This window comes from Panthera tigris, chromosome D1 (genome assembly GCF_018350195.1).
Source record: "Panthera tigris isolate Pti1 chromosome D1, P.tigris_Pti1_mat1.1, whole genome shotgun sequence".
Taxonomy (NCBI): domain Eukaryota; kingdom Metazoa; phylum Chordata; class Mammalia; order Carnivora; family Felidae; genus Panthera; species Panthera tigris.
Window position 1 is genome coordinate 945,990 of NC_056669.1, and position 21,089 is coordinate 967,078.

The 21,089-nt window shown below is 45.2% G+C and overlaps 1 protein-coding gene across 1 annotated transcript in view; it reads left to right on the forward strand.

Moving 5' to 3' along the window:
- The window catches only part of YAP1 (Yes1 associated transcriptional regulator), a 112,198-nt gene that overhangs the window by 63,318 nt on the left and 27,791 nt on the right, over positions 1-21,089 (forward strand). The window contains 1 exon segment of the mRNA XM_042957812.1: positions 12,818-12,931. Coding sequence (XP_042813746.1) covers positions 12,818-12,931 — 114 coding nt within the window.

Here is a 21,089-nt window from a genome sequence, read left to right on the forward strand (position 1 = left end):
TCTGAAACAGGCTCCAGGCCCGACGCGGGGCTCGAACTCACGGACCGCGAGATCATGACCTGAGCCGAAGTCGGACGCTTAACCGACTGAGCCACCCAGGCGCCCTGAGTTTCTTCATTTTTCAATAGCTTGAGGATCAGAAGTTTTTATAATGCCTCTGTTTTAGATAAAGGAATTCCTTCCTGTCTTCTTTGCTTCATGTTAGAGGTTCTCTTTGTGCAATGATTGGAAAATATACAGAAACTCAAGGCTGTTGAGTTCCCTTGACCTGGTCTTAGGGCACAAATAACAGATATTTTTAAAATTCTACTAGGAGTTTTTGAAGTAATCGTTTGGGAAAGTGAAGCTCATTTGAATTCTGGAAGTTACTAAGATTTTAGTGTAAATACTGAGCCTAATGTTCTGTTATTTTACCCAATAGACTAACTTGTAGAGTAAGAGGATATTGTTAAAGAACATACAGGAAAAAGTTGGCATGTGAGTGTCTTTGCTGCCAGCTTCTCTGTGACATGAGTTGTTGGATATTGATGCTTACAGATAGAAGCGGCCATGTTCAACTTTGTTTTCAGTGATTATTTGTAGAATTTTGGAAACGTTGCTTGGCTTTGGAGTAGAGAGGATGAGAAAGAGATTCAGTTATTTACATTTAACAAAAAAATAAATGCCTGTTTTATTTCTTCTCCTGACAAGTGTTGGAATATTATTTTTGTCTTTCCCACTGATTTCTACATACTTCTGGTTACTCTTTTGCCACAGTAATTTTATGACTCATAAGAGGAATATTTGTGTGAAAGATTAAAATGCTAATTCTTTAAAAATGATATCCATAAACTACCATATATAGGCAGCATCAGTGAAATAAAAAGAATCCTGCAACAATAAAGAGTTTTCCAAAATATTTATTCTTTTAATCAGTAAGATAAGGAGGTGGCAAAACTTCAATTAGGTTAAAGTTGGGGTTTTTTTTTTCAACTTTTTTTTTTTTTTTTTTTAATGTAGACTCCACACTGGGTGTGGCTTGAACTCCTAACCCTGAGATTGTGAGTTGAGCTGAGATCAAGAGTTAGATGCTTCACCAGCTGAGCCACCCAGGTGCCCTTCATTGCATCTTTGAGACCCAGATTTATTTCCTGATCAACCTGACTCTTTGCATTGTGTATGAATTGTAGTAAAGTAAATATATTATTGGAACAAAATCGCACAACTATTCCAGGAAAGAGTAGGGAACTGACTTTTTAAAAAAGTACCTGCCCTACTTTACGTCAAGTTCTTCTTGTAAACCTCTCCCATTGAATGGAGTGTTCATCTCCCACTTTGTGGATAAGGAAAGGAAGTTTCAAGCAGAGTAAGGAACTTGCACAAGGTTAGAAGGTTAATACAAGATCCAGCAGGGTTGACTGTAGGTCCATCTGAATCTTGAACCCTTTTATTCTTCTCTCTAAACTAGGCTGTCTTTCTAGAGTGTTAATATAGAGCTGAAATCATACTTAATTGCATTTTTATGCGTCAAGGGTGTCTTGTTTTTGTTTTTTTACTAACCAACCGAATTGCACTGTTGCTGTGTTGGTGATGTTTGAGCTGATGGTAGGTCGTTCTATAAGAGTTTAGTGAACACAGGTGAGCCTTATTAGTTTTTTGTGTTATGGATGAGTGGTTCTTAATTTGTGGCGGGAGGGGGGACCGGCTGGGGGCGTGTTAAAATCAGACGGTGACCCAGTAGGTCTGGACCTGAGACTCCACGTTTCTAACACGTTTGCAAGTAGTGTCCATGCTGCCGGTTCATGGGCTGCACAGAACAGAGGCTCTAGAATGGTGAACTTGAGACCACGGAAGTATTATTAAGGTCTGCTTTGTTACTTCTGTGTTCATATTAGTCCTACTTTCTGTTGGAATAAAAGCTACACAAGTGATAGATAGGAATATGAGAGCTTATTTAATATAAAAATTCTGTAAAAATGGTACCAACTTTTTTTTGTTGTTGTTAAATTTTTTTTTTTTCAACGTTTATTTATTTTTGGGACAGAGAGAGACAGAGCATGAACGGGGGAGGGACAGAGAGAGAGGGAGACACAGAATCGGAAACAGGCTCCAGGCTCTGAGCCATCAGCCCAGAGCCTGACGCGGGGCTCGAACTCACGGACCGTGAGATTGTGACCTGGCTGAAGTCGGACGCTTAACCGACTGCGCCACCCAGGCGCCCCTGTACCAACTTTTTTTAATGTTTGCTTATTTATTTAGAGAGAGAGAGAGCGTGTATGAGTGGGGGAGGGGCAGAGTGAGGAGGAGGAGGAGGAGGAGGGGGGGGGAGGAGGAGGAGGAGGAGGAGGAGGAGGAGGAGGAGGAGGAGGAGGAGGAGGAGGGAGAGAGAGAGTTCCAAGCAGGCTCCACACCGTCAGCACAGAGCCTGATATGGGGCTCAAACCCATGAACTGTGAGATGATGACCTGAGCCGAGATCAAGAGTTGGATGCTTCACCAAGTGAGCCACTCAGGCACCCCAGTGGTACCAACTTTTAAAAAACCTATGATTGATAAAAGCACAGACTAAAGATCCGAGAGATTGTGACTTGATCAAGACCAATCAATTATTCTTTCCACAGGTAGGTTTTTAATCATTTTTGTCCCACAGAGTTTGGTTGTGTAGTGTGGCCGTGCTCAGCTGTGAGGATACCAAGACGAAGAAATCAGGGTGTGTGTTTAAGACTCAGGGCCTGATGGGGGAGGCGGGGGTGGGGGGTAGGCGAGTGAGTGGTGCACTGCGTGCAGGTGAGCAGCCTGGCTTTGGGCTTGGCAGCGTGTCTAGTCGTTGGGCACGAGAATCTTCCAGCGGCCTATAGGAGCACATCTGAACTTGAAGGAGAAAAAGAAATGGCTCGTCACCACCCTTGCGTTTACTTTTGTGAAACAGATTTTAATCGGTATATTTATAGTCTTTTTAGCTTCTAGGCCTGTACCCAAAAATGATAGTTTTGACCGCGTGACCTAGGGCTGTGTGCTTTAAGTCCACTGTTGCTGTAGATACCAGAAGGGAAATCATATTTCTTTTACCAAAACTTGATTTTATACGCTGTTTTCCTCAAGCAATACATTTATAAATACTTGTCCCACATTTAGATTATTGAAGGCACACAAAAAGTTAGTGACAATAATACTTAATGATTGTACCTGACAGTTTTTTTGAGTGTGTCCACCTAAGAATCTTTCTCGTGTGGACAAGATTTTATGAGGGATTGTCTAGGGTTTAGAAGACCAGGTATAGGGATTTCAGACGCGTATGTCTATGGAAGACTCCTTTGGATACAGAACTGCTGAAGAGTCAGGGGTGAATATATTTCAGTTCCCACATATTCTGAAAACCTCAAGTCTGCAGAGCAGAGTGTTGCACACTAGGCCTAGTGGTAGTTTCTAATGTTGCCATGTTTTTTCTCATCCACCTTGCAGAATTGAGCACACTTGCTTATAGAAACAAAACAAAACTCTTTTCTGTGTTCTGGGGCAGAATGATGTATCTTCCCATGCCACTGACTGGCCTCTAGTTAAACTCAGTGTAAAAGAGTAAATACAAGACAGTGTGCAGTATAAACCTCCAGGACATCTAAACAAGTGCAATTTCTTTTTTTTTTTTTTTTTAAGTTTGTTTATTTGAGAGAGACAGAGACTGTGCAAGTGGCAGAGGGGCAGAGAGAGAGGGGGACAGAGACTCCCGGATAGGCTCCGCACTGCACCACCACACGGGAGAAGGCCAGCTGGGAGGCTGCCGCTGAAATACCACGCCATCCCGGAGATGTGAAAGTCTGCATGCCAGTTTGGTTTCAGGGGCAAGTGCAGCTGGTGGTACTTTAAAGTAGAATCCAGGGGCGCCTGGGTGGCTCAGTCGGTCCAGCGTCCGACTTCGGCTCAGGTCATGATCTCACGGTTTGTGAGTTCGAGTCCCGGATCGGGCTGTGTGCAGACAGCTCGGAGCCTGCAGCCTGCTTCGGATTCTGTGTCTCCCTCCCTCTATGCCCCTCCCCCACTTATGCGCTGTCTCCCTTTATCTCTCTCTCTCAAAAATAAACATTAAAAAATTTTTTTTTTTTTAAGTAGAAGCCACTCAGAATATGGGAACATGTTTTGTAAAGTGTGTCGTGTCCACTTGGTGAAGAGAGAGAGGCTGGTGCCTCGGGTGAAGCGCGAAAGGTGTGGGAGCCATCGTGCACATGGCACTGGCGCCTGCAGAAGAAAGCGTGTGACCGGTGCTGGCGGGCACGCATCCTGGGCGGCCTGTCTGTGCCATCGTGTCCTCATCTGTAAGGTGGGGGAAATGATAGTTCCTGTACTGCGGGGCTGGTAAAGGAGTTAACACGCACTCGCAAAGAGCGTCGAATGCCCCCACGTAAAGTAAGAGTTTGTGAGCTGTCCTAAGTGCCAGCTTAGGACCAGAATCCGGAACTCACAGAGGTCAGCAGCAGATTCCTTGCAGAGGCCACGGCGTCTTTTACAGCAGCTCCTCCTACGTTCTGAGGAAATGACTTGAGAATTCTGTACTTTGAACCACTCATCAGGGTGTGTTTAGTGAACTTTCTGAGTCGTGGGCGTCGACTCTACCCCTGAATCGTGGGGCAGGCTAGTAGGACAGGTTGCTCTTCAGCTTGCGGGGTGGCTTATCCAGACTTTCTTGTTTGATAAGACATTGCAAATGGCAGTCATTACTAATGCAAAAGTGGATGTTGAGTCACCATCCGTGTTAGGACCTGGAGTGTTTTATTCCTAAAATATTGCAGGAAGTTATATTGCTGTAGCAGATAAGTTATCGTTCAACCAGTAGTAAATCCTACCTAAAAATTTATTTTCCCCGAGGATAAGTAACTCTGATTTATGAATTATTTTAACAGTAGCCTAACACTCTTCTTCCTCTTGCTTATCCCAGTTTGGATTTCTCACCTTTAGGGCGCCCGGCTGGCTCAGTCGTGACTCTTGATTCTTGGGGTCGTGAGTTGGGTGTAGAGCTTATTTAAAAAAAAAATTCTCACCCTCCTTACATCTTATTAAAATGCTGACATATTTCTGCCTTCTTGATTAGTGCTTTATTTTTTTTTTTATTTCCCCTTCTTCCCCAAAAGACTTCGGTGCCGTGGTCAGGTGTGATAGGTTGAAAAGCTCCCATATCTTCCCTGTGTCTGAGGGCCTGTCTTTAGCACACGTGAACATGACTTAGCATGAAAATGTTTATTGTCCACTCAGACTCGTTTCGAGGTTCTCCCTGAGCTTGGAGAATTGGTATCACCCTGGAGCACTGGTAATTTGTGTTAGGTATTATGCGTGCAGCCCCCTCCTGGTTGGAACGATGAAAGCTGTTTGGTCAAGTCTTGACCGTCAAAACCGTGCCCCACGTACCTCTGTCCTCCACCCGGTCCCACTGACTGGGATGCTCCTCCCCGGCTCATGACAGACTTCAGCTCGCACCCTGTTGGGCTCTCTGCTTCCTCCGAGCAGCCCATGTTGGCCCATGTGTCTAAAAGCCCCTTTCCAGGTGTTTTGCATCCGTGTTGCTTTATGTCTTTTTGCTCAGTGCACTCATTAGCCAGCACTCTTCTGTCCATATCTGTCTGTCCTCCCGGCTAGGACAGAAGCTCCATGAGACAGGGATTGGTCTGCTCACCGCTGTACATCTCCAGTCCCAGAAGTGTGTCTGGATGTAGTAGGACCTTGGTAACTATCTCTGTGTCTTTGGTTTAAGTCATGCTGGATAATGGGGAGGTTGAACTTACGCGGAAAAAACACTGTTTCATGAGTGTAAATCAAGGATTTTAATTGAATTCCATGTTGATTAGTTTCAGACATTTATTCCCCTTTTTGAGTAGAGGGCCCTCGGCCCTCTGCTAGACAATAGAATAGAAAAATGCACCGTGTGCACAGAAACGGACACTGCTGTGTGCAGGCACTTCCCCGTCTGGCCTGGACAGAAACGCACAACCAGTTAGAGCCAGATGACGAGTGAGGGCTCCTCATTTCCACCGGGACAGAAAAGCTTTCTCAGCCAGACATGGTGTCGGGCCAAGTCACCGGTGAGAGTCCGGGGATCTCATCTACTCGTTTCACCTCCAGGGTCCCCGTTCTTCAGTTCCACGTAGTTCTCACAGGCAGAAGACCTGTGAGCTGCTTCTCCTTAATAGTTGCTGGAGCCATTCAGGTTTTTCACGTGTTTACAGGAAGAGCACCGCTCAGGACTTGTTCGGTCCTGGTGGACGTAGCCGCTTGTGTCGCCCTCTCCCGGCAAAGGTGGTGCCTTTCCCAGACCTGCAGCGCTTGATGGTTGGGGCTCTGAGCCGCCCACGGTACCTGCTAGTGGACACTTGTGGTGTAGAGGTGCCGCCTGACCAGCCCTCAGCGGTTGTAAGTGTCCCCAGGCCGTCACCATCAGTGCCCTATGGGCGAACCTTCTGAACCTGGACTCCTAAGGGTGGGGCTTTCCTGGTGATTTTGATCACAGATTTAAGATCATCTGATTTAAATAAAATAAAATTTGGCTACTTACATTTGCTTCATTTCGTGTGCTCCATATTGAAGAAATTTACAACACATTAAATCAGAATATAAATTGAACTCAGAGATCATTCTAAATTTATTTTGATCAATTCCTGTGGTTTTCTCTTAATGTAGTTTTGTGGGAAACCCAGATTTCCCCTTGGACTCAGTACTTTACTGTGTCTTAAGGTTAGCCCAAACACATGTTTGAGTCAAACTTTTAGGAGCCTGTGTAACCAGTGACTCAGTCTGTTGCTCTTGCTCTCTGTGCTTTTCATGGTTATTCTTTTTTTTTTTTAATTTTTTTTTAACGTTTATTTATTTTTGAGACAGAGAGAGACAGAGCATGAATGGGGGGAGGGTCAGAGAGAGAGGGAGACACAGAATCAGAAGCAGGCTCCAGGTTCTAAGCTGTCAGCACAGAGCCCGACGCGGGGCTCGAACTCGCAGGGCTTGAACTCACGGACCGCAAGATCACGACCCGAGCTGAAGTCGGACGCTCAACCGACTGAGCCACCCAGGCGCCCCTTTCATGGTTATTCAACAGTTAGCTTATTAGTTTAGCAGAATGACTTAGAATCCTGCATTAAGGATCAAGTCACTGGATTTCTTCTAAGGACTACTTAACTAAAAATGTGTGTGTGTAGCCCAGATCTGACTATATGTCTGTATATATTTGAAGGGCAGAGGGAGAAAAAAAGAGAATCCCAAGCAGGCTCCATGCTCAGCATGGAGACCAATATGGGACCCGATCCCACAACTCTGGGGTCATGACTTGAGCTAAAACCAGGACTCGGACGTTCAACTGACAGGGCTACCCAGCACCCCGATATATTGTTTTCTTTCATTCACATTTAAGGTTGAAGATCTGTTTCTTGTCTGTTATCTTTTTCTGCTACTAAGGATTCAGTTGTGGTACAACACTATTTGAAGGTAATCTTTGCTCATCTACGCCTTTGCCTTTGATTAGTACCTTTCTCGGTATCCTATTTTGAACCATCTCTTTCCACGTAACATCATATTTACCCAGAATGTTAAATGAAAAATACAGATGAATATATAAAGCGTTTTCTTTTCTGTTTTGCATATTAGCATGCTTCTAAAATTGTACAGTAATTTTAAAAAAAAATATTTTTAATGTTTATTTTTGAGAGACAGAGCGCTTGCATGGGAGGGGGCAGAGAGGGGGACAGAGGATCTGAAGTGGGCTCCGTGCTGTCAGCACCGAGCCTGATGTGGGGCTCGAACTCACAAACTGCGCGATCATGACCTGAGCTGAAGTCGGCCACTTAACTGACTGAGCCCAGGCGCCCCCAGTACTTGTATGTCATATGCACCTTCCTCAAGTAGAAATAGGTGTGAGAATCGGCAGCAGTCAGTAGTTTGCACTGGGATTGTTTCCCCTCTGTACCTTCGTGTCTAAGATGAGGGCGATCAGAGGTTCGGTTTGGACTGTTGATGGTGCATAAGAGTGGTATCAGTGAGAAGTCTCCTGAACTTAATTTTTGAAGTTTGCTGTTTTTAGTGAAATACTAAACATTTATTGATTTACATATAACAAATAATATTTAGATATAATAAATATGGTAAGTACTTAATGATTTAACTTGGGTATAAAGCGATAAAGTCACAATTTCCATTTTGCAAATTTAATGTATGGAAATGCATAAGTCTTGGGAAATAGGTTGTATGTCTTTGGGAAGGAGCATATTGTATGGTTTAAAAGCGGAAGCTCTCAAGTCAGAGATCTGAGTTCAGATTTTACCTTGAGCAAGTTTACGGTCGACCTTGGGTGGATGACATCTCCAAATGTCCCTGTGTTTCATCTGTGTGACCGTGTCCTTACTGGCGCTGCCGTAGCTGCCCCCAGTGGTTGTGCGTTACGCTGACAAAATTGAAAAACGCCTGTGGCCCCTAAACTTGTGAAAAGGGAGAAGTGAATTCTGATGCAGGCATGCCTCATTTTAACGTGTTGTACTTCATCAGGCTTCTCACACGCTGTGTTTGTTACAGACTGAACGTTTGTGGCCACCCTGCATCAGTCAAGTCTGTCACACGTTTTCCCGGCAGCATTTGCTCACATCGTGTCTCCGTCACATTTTGGCAGTTCTCATAATATTTCAGACTTTTTCATTACTATATTTGTTAACGGCAATTGGTAATCCGTGATCTTTGATGTTACTGTTGGAACCGTTTTAGGTGCTGTGAACCATGCACACGTAAGACGGCGAACATAATCAGTAAACCCTGTGTTGTGTCTGCCCCACTGACGGCAGTTCCCCCCTCGGCCTTCCTCTTCCCTGAGACACAGCAGTAGGGACATTGGGTCCATTAGTGCCCCTACAGTGGCCTCCCAGTGTGCAAGTGAAAGGAAGAGTCACACGTCTGTCACATTAAGTCAGAAGCTGGAGATGATCGAGCCCCGTGAGGAAGGCACGTGAAAGCTGAGACAGGCCAGTAGCCGGGACTCTTGGGCCAAATTGTCAGCCAAGTTGTGAGTGCAAAGAAGTTCTTGAAGGACCTGAAAAGTGCTTCTCCAGTGAACACATGAACAGGAAAGCCAAGCAGCCTCCACGCTGATCAGACCATTCCCAGTGTTCGTGTGAGCCACAGCCTAATCCAGAGCAAGGCTTTGACTCTCTTCAATTCCGTGAAGGCTGACAGACATGAGGAAGCTTCAGAAGAAAAGTCTGAAGCGAGTGGAGGTTGGTTCATGAGGTTTAAGGAGGGAAGGAGTCATTTCTACTTTCAAGTCTTTTATTATTTAAGAAATACATTTCACAAGGCTACAGGCAGTGGTTCTTCTGATTGAATCTGGGCAAAGTAAACTGAAAATCTCTGGCAAGTGTTTTTACCATTCTAGATGCCTTAAGAACAGTTGTGATTCATAGGAAGAAGTTAGCATCAGCATTAACGTGAGTTTGGAGGACATCGATTCCAGCCCTCAGGGATGACTCGCGGGGCCCAGAACTTCCGGGAAGGAAGTCACTGCCGACGTGGTGGACACAGCAAGAGGACTTGAATCCCAAGTGGAGCCTGGAGATGGACTGACCTGCAGTTTCGGGATCAAACGTACACGGGTTGGTTCGAACGGACGAGCAAAGGAAGTGGTTTCTTGAGATGGAATCTACTCCTGGTGGAGACTCTGCGAAGACTGTTGGGATGACAACACAGGATTCAGAATAGGGCACGAACTTAGTTAATATAGCAGCAGAGGGTTTGAGAGGATGGGCTCCACTTTCGAAAGAACTTCTGCTGTGGGTAAAGTGCCATCTGACGGCCCCCTGTGCTCTAGAAAAATCGTTCATGAAAGGAAGAGTCACTTGATACAGCCAACTTCATTGTTGAGAACATTTTGAGAACTTGCCATGGCCATGCTGAGCACCCTGACCACTCAGCAGCCCTCTGCACTGAGGCAGGACCTCCACAAGCAAAAAGGGCACAACTTGCCGAAAGCTCAGCTGATGGTTGCCATTTTTTTAGCTATAAATATTTTTTAATTAAGGTATGCACATTGTTACTTTTAATAGAGATAACGCTATTTCTCACTACCGTAAACATAACTTTACATGCACCAAGAAACCAAAAAATTCATTTGGCTCACTTTATTGTAGTGGTCTGGAATGGAGCCCACGACGTCTCTGAAATATATATGAAGCATTAAAAAGAAAAAGATCTATGTGCTGTGTCAAGAAGAGATGCCAATAATATATTTAGTGAGTAAAGCCAGTATGGGACAGGTAGAGTATGACATGTGTGGGTATACATGTGTTATCAAAACACATGCCTGAGGAAGAAATGCAGAACGTATCACAAAACTGAAAACTGAAGTTGTTTAGTTTTTTCCCTGATGAGTAGGACACAAAAAACTTAGGCTTTTTCTTTCCTATTTTTTTTTTTTTTTAATTTACTTATTTTTGAGAGAGTGAGCAGGGCAGAGGCAGAGAGAGAGAGGGGAGAGAATCCCAAGCAGGCTCCATGCTATCCATGTGAAGCCTGGCGCCCAACACTGGGCTCAGACTCACGAATCGTGAGATCAAGACCTGGGCCAAAATCCAGAGTCGGACGCTTAACCGACTGAGCCACCCAGGCGTTCCTTAGTCTTTTTCCATTCTGCCTTTCTGTAGTTGTTAACATTAAAAAAAAGAGTTGTAAAAATAAATACACTTAGGAAGAAAAAGTTTGCTTTAAGGAGCACAAAGTACTGAATTTAATAACGTCATTTTTGTTTATAAACCTATTAATTGAAGTGTATGTACTACATGGTTTTAAGCTCATTTACAGAAGGTTCGGAATGTTCAAAGGGAGGCCCTCCATTCTTCCTCAGGTATTTACTGTGCAGGGTCTGCCGGCCTGTGCCCTAAAGGCTGGGTGAGCAGGTCGCTGGCAGGACAGACAGGTCATGGCGGCTCTGTCCCGTACGTGGGAACGCAGCCTCGAAGAGAAAACTAGTGTGTGTGGTCAGGGAAGGCTCATGGGAGGGGTGACATCTGAAGGAGGAAAGCCTGGTGGCCGTTCGGTAGAAGACCCTGGAAACAGGGCGCGTGGTGAGAAGTCGGGCTCTGGAGGAGGCTCCCCAGTGGTGAAGAAGGAAGAGCTGCTGCCTCTGGAGGCTGAGTTCTTAGCGATACCGCGGTGCAGACGAGGCGGAGACAGTGCAGTGGCGCCTGCCTGCCGGGTGGAGGGGACAGGGGAGGCAGGTGTGTGTCCAGGATGGTGCTCTTGGTGGAGAGCCATAACCAGTAGAAAAGGCAGAGGTACCTGCGCGGGGGCAGGCTCGGGGACGGCGGCAGGGCCCGTTGGAGGAGGTGTCCGGAACCGTCCCGCGACTGCTGCCGACTTGTTCCTCTCTCGGCTGCTCAGGAGCTTGGAATGTCAAAAGCGATTTGCCACCGGGCCCTCTTCCCAAGAAAAGGTGGAGCCCAGCCATCGGGGTTCATTTGTGGAGGTTCTGCCTTCCCAGTAGTGGCGTCGAGCCCACCCGACAGTGACTGCCGCTGAGAAAAGCGGTTGGGTCTGTCGCGTTCACCGAGGTTACTTCCCACTCGCCTGCTGGTAGACACCGGCCCCGCCAGCAAGCTGCAGCCCTGGACGCGGCTGGCGCTGGGTGCCCCAAGCCGGTGGGCGGGGCGGGGGGGGCCGTTTAGGAGTGCGTGTGACCCCATCAGTGCCCGGTATCAGACCCGAAGCCAACTGGCCTGTGGCCGTGGGCGGGGGGGATGCGCAGAGCCCCCTCAGGGTCACTCCTAGGGCTGGCCGGCACCTGCCAGGGCTGGTACGTGGAGGAAAAGAGGACTCGGGCCGTGCGGGGTGGAGTGAGCTGTGCGATGTGGTAGCACGCGGAGCCCTGTCGTGGTTCAGTGTTGCCGCTGGAGTGGGGTCCGCGCCGCTGCCGTGGGGGTTCGGGGAGCGCACACGCACCGTCCACTTGGAATGGCCCTCGGTTCCGCCGATCTGCGCCTGTACCTCGCGGAATTCCAGCCAGCGCTCTGACTCCCGTCTCCAGCTGACTCACCTCCCCGGATCCTGGGGTAGGCGCGCAGGTGGGCCCAGAGGTACCCGGAACTCACAGGTCTGCCCTGGGCCCCCCTCTTCCTGCTGCAGCCCTCACAGCCCAGCCGTCCGGTAGCTTCCTCCCCCCAGGAAGGTGCAGGAATCTCCCAGCTCCCTTCCCGGGTGCTGCTCCCTCTCTCCATAGCTTTCAGATGGGGGACCCTGCCCCCTTCTTCGCCCACCTCCCCCAGCCACTTCTGGGTTGCTGAAATGGCACCTTTTCCTGACACCTGTGGACTGCAGTGCCCCTCGCCGAAGAGCCTTGTAGTCCTTTATTAATTAGTAGTTTGTATAAAGAAGTGGAGACGGGTCAGGAATCGGGATACAGGTTTCCTTTCCTCCTCTGAACATATGCTCAATTCTGTGACGTTTTGTTTTTATTTTATTTATTTATTTATTTATTTATTTTTAAAGTTATTGTTTTTATTTTTTTTTTAATTTTTTTTAACGTTTATTTATTTTTGAGACAGAGAGAGACAGAGCATGAACGGGGGAGGGTCACAGAGAGAGGGAGACACAGAATCTGAAACAGGCTCCAGGCTCTGAGCTGTCGGCACAGAGCCCGACGCGGGGCTCGAACTCACGGACTGTGAGATCGTGACCTGAGCCGAAGTCGGACGCTTAACCGACCAAGCCACCCAGGTGCCCCGACGTTTTGTTTTTAAATATGCACTCCCCCCACCCCCACCCCCTTGTTTTTTTGTTTCTACCAAGTAAAAACCAACGGTGATTTTTTTTTTTTCTTTCTGTATTTATAGGTCCTCTGCCTGACGGATGGGAACAAGCCATGACTCAGGATGGAGAAATCTACTATATAAACCATAAGAACAAGACCACCTCTTGGCTAGACCCGAGGCTTGACCCTCGTTTTGGTAAAGGTTCAACTCAAAACCTTTTTTAGATATTTTGATAACTGTGTGTGTGTGTGTGTGTGTGTGTGTGTGAATTTGGGAACATCCCCTGAAATAAAATTGCGTTGCTTTCTAGTATTGAACAGGAGGACTGCCCAGCCAGCTTTTCCAGTCCTGCTTTTATACCTCCCTACATATGTTCACTCTGCACCTGACACATGCAGGCGTGAGTCTGCTCTGCAGCCTGGGCGCCTGGGCTGGGGGTGGGGTGGGACGGCTTGTGGCAGCTCACTAACCAGAGTCCTGCTCCTTTCACCCTTTGAGCGACGCAGTGAACGTGCGTAAAACGGTGTTTCTAACTGCAGTGCTAGTCAGGGTGCCACGCTGCTCTAGGGCCTGGGATGCCGGCTTTGGTCCTGACCCAGTGTCTGCTTCTGTGCACCTGAGCGAGGAGTGGCCTGTGCTGGAGGCCGTCTGGTTTTCTGTCCTCCGCTGGGCTGGAGCTGTCACCCTGGGGAGGCGCCAGTGAAGGCATTTTCTCTGTTCTTCTTCCTCTGACTGGCTTTCTTTTTTTAAAGGAAGGTTCCTTAGTTTTTTATTTGGGAAACAAAAAAGCAAAGGCGTATTCCCTTCTAAATCACCCTCTGCACAAAGGAACACGCCCCTCCCAAATGCACACATTCACATTCTGATAATCATATACAACCTCTTTAGTGCCTTTTTATCCCGTGTTTTTCCGCTGTTCTGTTATTTCAGTGGGGTTTCTGAGACACTCTCCCAAAGCCACGGAAAACTGAATCTAAAAAGGAGCAAAGCCTTGTGGTTTTGAAGTTTGCATTTTGGACTGGATACAGCTAAATGAAAACAACGTGCAGATCATCGAGTAGGTCAGACTGAGGAGTGTGGGGCTTTTGAAGCTCTACGGGGTTGACCTAACAACGACTGTGGGGACTCTTACGGGAAGGAGGAATTAACTCTGTGAATGCCTTCAAAACACAGTCCTGGGGGGAAAAGAAACTCTGCCCAGAGCTTCTTGGGTAAAATTACTTCCCTCGCAGAAACATTGTGAATGGTTTGGCTGTGTCTGTATGTATGCCTTCAGAAACCTCCAACATCTGGGTTTCCCCCAAGCTGACTGGTCATTGGTGGGCTAGTTGGGACCCCCTGTTCACACGAAGCCAAGGTGGATCGGAGAACAGACCGTCCTTTTGACGGATAGCCGGTTTGGCTTAAATGTTAGACTTTTGAGCTTCAAAGTCTGTTTGGGTGTTAAAAAAGTAATGTGGCGTGTTAATAATTTGCAACTTCAGATTTTATTTAATACTTCAGTAAGCCTTGTGGTTGAAATAGGAAACCAAGTAAGGTAGAGAATTTTAATAAATGTTGCCATTTGTATGGACTGGAGCGATAACAGCCATGTTTCCTTAAGTCATATTTAATGAAATGGATTCAGCTTGTCCACATTTTGGAGATTTTTTTTTAAGTGGTCTGTGGTCCCCCCCCCAACATAAGGTTATGAAAGATGATAATTAACTCTTGGCTAACTCCAGAAATCAGGAATTGGGACAAAGTTGTTGTTGTTTTTGTTTTTGCTTTGTTTTTTTCTGTAAGTGCTTTCAGTTAAAATAGTGAAATAAAGCAACTTGGCCGTGACCCTAGGTAGATCCATTAATTACGCACAGAGCTTGGTCTTTTGTTTTGAGTAAGGAAGAGTACTGAAAACAATTCTCCCACCCTGCCTTCAGCACATGCATACGCACATTGAATTGCATATTCCAAAGAAAAGTTCCATAAAATTCTCTTACTGCCCATAGTTTCCCTGTTTGGGCCCACTGTGTGTGTGTCTTCCAGACAGGCTTGATAACCTGCCAAAGCTTTTTATTTTGTGGCCTGACTTTTAATCTGTTCCAGACCTTTTCAATCAGAGCCCCAGTGTAACAGGGGGGCGGGGGCTTCTCCAGGCTGGGGCTCTGGCGGTTAGAGCCAGGCTGCTGAGTGCAGGGGTGCTCATGAAGTCTGAGGTTCGAGACGGGAGTGGGTTTTATCTCTGCCAGAGAAATACAGATTGTCCGCTTTCTGACCCTTTGAGCTGTGCACATACAACAAACGGTGGGTTCTTGTTTTCGTGGTTGTGAGGTTGCTTTCCTGTACTCCCCAAATCTGTATTATTTACCTGTGTTTAGCTTGGGTCAAGTTAATCTTCTCTTGTGGTGTTGTGGAATAGAAGGTTCCACCTCTGTGTAAGCTGTGTGAGCTTGACGTCCCTTCCCTTCTTCAGACACCAGCCTCTTAACATTTTAGAATCCTGTGTCCGTCCTCCTTCCTGCAGAAAGTTAATAAATTATCCATATGATTTTAGGAAATTAAAGAGTAATTTGTGGATTGCTTTTCTTTCATCCGATTTTCTTGTTTAACATTTAAAAACTATACATTTTTGACATTTACGTTATTTTAGAGAATTTATAGTAATTTGTAACAAATCATGAAGTGACATCACTGACAATAAGGATTCCCTGATACTTATTGGCTTTGAGAAAAGAAGGGGTTTTGTTTGTTTTTAAGGATTCCTGTTAGGAATTTTGAATTAATCCAATTAGGAATTGGTGCCTGAATATTATGTAGGCTGTTACATTACTTCATATAATGACTCTTTCCTGGAGATTTTAAATATGTAAATGTATTGTAAACATGAAGAGTCTCAAGTTTTAAACATTTCCTTGTTATGTAATAGTCCTATGAATAGTGTCTGGTAAAAGCCCTAATGAAAACACACAAAAATATCATTTCTTTTTAGAATGAAAGATCTCCAAAACACTAATAATCAGTGGACTCATCTTTTGTGTAATGTTACTGTCCTTACTGTTTATATAAAAGGGCATATTAAATAATGTTAGCAATTTGTGTTTCTGGAAATAAGTGCTGATGGTACCACTGGAAAAAAACATGTTTGGTGTAAATGGAATATTGGAACCAGAGATTTGGGCTAAAAAATGTATCTTTTGAGTCTTAAACGATGTAATGAACAATCTGGTGTGGCAAAAACAGAATAGTCTTTAATTCCTAACAGTTCTGTGCATAGAAATTCTGTGCACAGAAATGTCAAAGGTAATCAAAACCCAGATGTTGATTTTGGTTCTTTGTTTCAGTTTCCCAAAACTTGGTGTGTGTGTGTGTGTGTGTGTGTGTGTGAGTGAGAGAGGGAATTTCCTAAAACAAAGATAACTAAAATGAAAAAAGGAAGAATAGATAATTTATTAAGACTCATAGCCAAAGTGAAGCACATATTTCTTTTTTATTTATTTTATTTTTTTTTAATGTTTTATTTATTTTTGAGACCGAGAGAGACAGAGCATGAGCAGGGAAGGGGCAGAGAGAGAGGGAGACAGAGAATCTGAAGCAGGCTCCAGGCTCTGAGCTGTCAGCACAGAGCCGGACATGGGGCTCGAACTCACAAGCCACGAGATCATGACCTGAGCCGAAGTCGGACGCTTAACCGACTGAGCCACCGAGGCGCCCCAAGCACATATTTCTTAATCAAGGTTAAATCTTTGCATCAATAGTGAGAGGTTTATTAAAAATTTTAACTTTTTAGATATACATTAACCTTTTCTTTTTAACACCAAATATTCTCGATAGCTGTTGTAATAAGTGAAGTAGTACTTTACTTTTGATGAAAATGTACCTAATGACCAACTGAATACCTAAGTCTGCTCTAGTGGACACAGGAAAATGCACCGAAGGCTGTGGACACTGAACTGTACCTCCGTGAATGGAGTCTTGGGTGGATAGAATGTCAACATCTAACCATTTGAACTTTACTAAAACAAGTGTCTGGATAATCATGTGTTAAAGTATTTTTTTTCCTTACACTCTTTTAAATCTTTCCTGGTGATCCCAAATTGTACATACTGGGTTGTAGACTGCATTATTCACTCCTTAGGAGAGAGGGAAAAAGATAATTCATTGTATTTTAGGTAAGAAGAACTGTTGCTAATGAAAAAATTTTAATGGATAAACCTCCCAAAATTTGGCCCTGGAAAGAAATGTATAATGCCTCTAACCCGCATTTGTCAAGATGTCAAGGCGGTGTCAAGGGCGGTGAAAAGTGGTATTCTGGGGCTGGGGGCGCTCAGCATCCCTGGCCCTCACTCACCAGTGCCACTCAGTCGCTGTTGACTCCCCACACCAACACATACGTGCTTAAAAAAAAATAATGGGGGAAGACATACGAAGAATTGCTCAAAACAGGTGTTCCTCTGAGACGTAGGGAAACCGTGACCTGTCCAAGGTTCTATAGTTCTGTGACAGAACTGGAATCTGAAGTTGATCTTTTCAGACCTGGAAGTGTTTTGAAATTTAGATTTCATGCAGTTACTGTTTTAGAAACACCCCTAATTCATCAACACTGAAACATGGACATTTCAGAGGGAAGAAGGTGACAATGGTTAATGCATTTCTATTGTGACTCACCTTGAGGAAATTACTCGGAGGTTTCCAGTTACAGAAGAGATGGCCTGATGGCAGCGGAGTGTGAAGCCGTCCGGATGGATTATCGTGCCACCTCTATCATGTTCTTAAGAGCCTGTCTTCCAGCCTCAGCTTTGACCTTTCCCTAGAGTAGGAGCTTAGCAGTTGGTTCTATTTAAGGAAGGTTCTAATGACCAGAAAGTATGTGTCCCTTTATTACCTAGAAATTTACTTCCTGTCAGATTTGTGAATACAGTTCAATCCCAGAAGCATTCTCTGTCCTACTGTGGCTTGTCCTTTTTTTTTTTTTTTGTTTCTTTTCGTGCACTAAGAGTTCTGGGATCTCAACCAGGTCGCTCCCCTTCTCTGGACACCGTTTTACTGCTGACTCTTTAAATGTAACACGCAAGGTAGTCTTTTTTTATGTGTGCGTTTTCCACTGAGAAAGATAATTAGGGTGTGTCTCAACTTTTATATGCCTTCCAAACATCCTGTTTTCACATCCACAGAAGGTAGCTAGCCTCCTGCTTACTGTGTAGTGGTTATTCCGTAATGTGCTGAGTTCAAGTGAGCTCTGATGCAGAAGATGTTACCTGCTCAATCGGGAATCGAGCTCTGAGCTTTTCTGGTACCACAGACTAACCCAACTCACTCAGAACAGTACCTGACTTCTCTTGACTTACATGTGATGAGATTATACTGGATGCTTTTTGAGGATTATTTCTGGCACTTAATTAAAATTTAATAAAGGATGCTAGATTGTGGATTCTTCAGTGACTGCTTTGGACCCTTGCTTAAGGCTACTCCCCAGCAGCCTTATGGACTCGAGCCCATGAGGTTTCAGAGACACTTTTGGACTTTTTATTGCATCATCTCAGTTTAGCCCTTGGCCCTCCGGTCACAGCTGGGAAGTACTTTTGAAGAGGAGACAGAGAAATCTTTCAGCCCTTAACCTAAAGACGAGCCTGATCCCGTGGTGCGTATGCCCAGGAAACAGACCTGATGGGGGGGGCCGTTCTGCGTCGAACGGTTTGGTCCTCACTCAGTCTCTGGATGCAGAGGAGTTTAAAGATGCTTACATTAGCAGGGTTCAGCTTGGCTGCCTTAAAGATGGTGCATCTTTGGTATGCTTTGTTTCTAAAATGGAGAACTCCTGTAAAGCTGCTCTGATCAAGGCAAAAGCCTGATGGAAGCTGATGTGAAGTAATATCCCAGGCTGTGTACGTAGTGAAGTCTGACTTAAAACACAGTTCGAGATTGTTAGCAATTATTACCCTTATTTTATGCTTTTTTTTAACTTAAGTAAGCACTTAGTGAAATGAATATCTATTTTTTGAAATGAGTGTTCTAACGCCGAAGATTATAGAATATCAAAATAATTTCAGTACCGGAGGTTTGCTGTTTTATTTGTGTACGTGTGATTTGTTTTATCATGTTTGGTTTTTGCTTTTTAATGTTACATTCAGGAGGATGGTGCCCAAAAACTTGATCCCTGATGATAAAAGCAGTCTCACCAAGGGTGAGCACACGTAGTTTGTATTTGATGGTGGTTTACGGATGCAGTCACATAGTGAAGAAACGTCTTTTTTTTTACGGGAGTTATCCATGTGGAATTTTTAAAACTTAAAATCTTGAAAAAAAAAAAGTTTTCCTTTTAATGTTTACTCATTTTTTGAGAGCTAGAGAGACAGCTTCAGTGGAGGAGGGGCAGAGAGAGAGAGGCAGACGCAGAATCCGAAGCAGGCTCCAGGCTTCGAGCTGTCGGCACAGAGCCCAGTGCAAGGCTCAACTCACGAACCGTGAGATCACGACACAAGCTGAAGTCAAACGTTTAACCGACTGAGCCACCCAGGAGCCCCTTTCATGCCAGTCTCTTGGTAGATGTTTGAAAGAAGTTGAATTGACCTAAATAATGGCTTGTTGTCAGTATTTTTTAAACAGTTTAAAGATTTAAAGTCTTAAACCCAGTTTTGGGGGCCTGTGGGTTGATGTTTGGGAAAGGAGCAAAGTACAGAGTGTGAGAGGGAGGGACTGAGGGATGAGGGACTCCCCACCCGCTGCCTGTGATGAGACCTGAGCCCTGGGACTCAGAGCCTGCAGCCAAGCCCTGGAGCTGGGGCCTGGAGCCAGGGTCTGGAGGAGGTGAGCTGCTGTCACCTAAAAAAACCACAGTGAGATGCCGGCTGGTAGCCAGTCAGACTGCTAAAATCAAGGACAGACTGTGCAAGAGTTGACCGGAATAGGGAGAAGTTGGAACCCTCACTCGGTGCTGAGAGGACTGAAAACTGATACAGCCGTTTGGGAAAACGGTGTTGGCAGATCCTTGAGTTGGACACACAGTCGCACTAGGGCCTCGCAGGTCCTTTCCTAGGTGTTTATGCAAAAGAAGTGGAAACCGTGCATCTGCACAGACACCTGAACACGAGTACTCAGCAGAGTCCTTCACAGCAGCCAAGAGGTGGAAATGACACAGGTGCCCATCAGTTGATGAACGGATGGAAAGGGTGCTACATCCCATGGTGGAATATTACTTGGCAACAAAAAGACCGGAGATGCTGGTACACACTGCAAAGATGGCTGAATCTTGACACGTGCAAGTTCACGTGAAACCCGCCAGTCCCAGAAGGCCACGTACTGTTTTACTCTGTTGACCCGTTCCGTCCAGGATCAGCACATCTACAGACGGGAATCTGTCACTGTCTCCCGGAGTTGGGGGCACGGGAAGTGTAGTGCTGAGGATACCCAGTCTCTTTCAGGGGATGAAAATGTTCTGAAATCGGTGATGGCTACACAATTCTGTGAATCTTTACAAACTGTTAAAAGGGTGACATAGGTCAGTCAAACTTATTTTTTAAGATTTTATTTTTTTGTAAGTCTACTTATTTTTGAGAGAGAGACAGCATGAGCAGGGGAGGGGCAGAGAGAGAGGGAGAGGGTCATTCCCAAGCAGGCTTGGAGCTGTCGGCCCAGAGCCCTACACGAGGCTCAAGCTCGTGAACTGTGAGATCCTGACTTGAGCCAAAACCAAGTCAGACACTTAACCGACTGAGCCACCCAGGCCCCCGAGATTTTATTTTTAAGTAATCTCTACACCCAACATGGGGCTGGAACCCATAATCCCAAGGTCAAGAGTTGGTCGCTCTACCGACTGAGCCATCTAGGCACCCCAGTAAAGCTTACTTTTTAAGAAATCATTCCTGGCACAGCACTGCCATTTGAGTACATAGCTTAATCAAGAGCATTCATTTCTTTTAACAAGTCTATTATTTTATAGTCTTGAGTATCCTTGTAGGTATGTGCAAAACCTAAAATTTGTTTTTAAATGTTAAGAACAGACTAATATGCAGGCATGCAGTGTCTGAGACTTGATAAAATATTAGACAAAGTAAAACGTGCCTTCTGGAGTCATGAGGGACTGGGTGTAAGTTAACGTTTTTAAAAGTTCAGACACTGGTTCCAATTTTAAATTTATGCTTAATGAAGGCATCACTAGGACTGAATGTATTTTCCCAAAGTTTATGGTTGATTGTCAGTTCTGTAACACTTTGTAATATTTCGAGATTGAGGTTAGCAATTATGAAGTCTTAAAAACATTCTGAAATTTGAAAATGCAGGTCCTGAAGATGAAGTCTGGGAAGAGACCCGCCAGGGGCATGGCCTCCTGTGTGTTGAGAAGGTGGTGTCTTTCCAGTAATTGCTGAGACCATAGCTT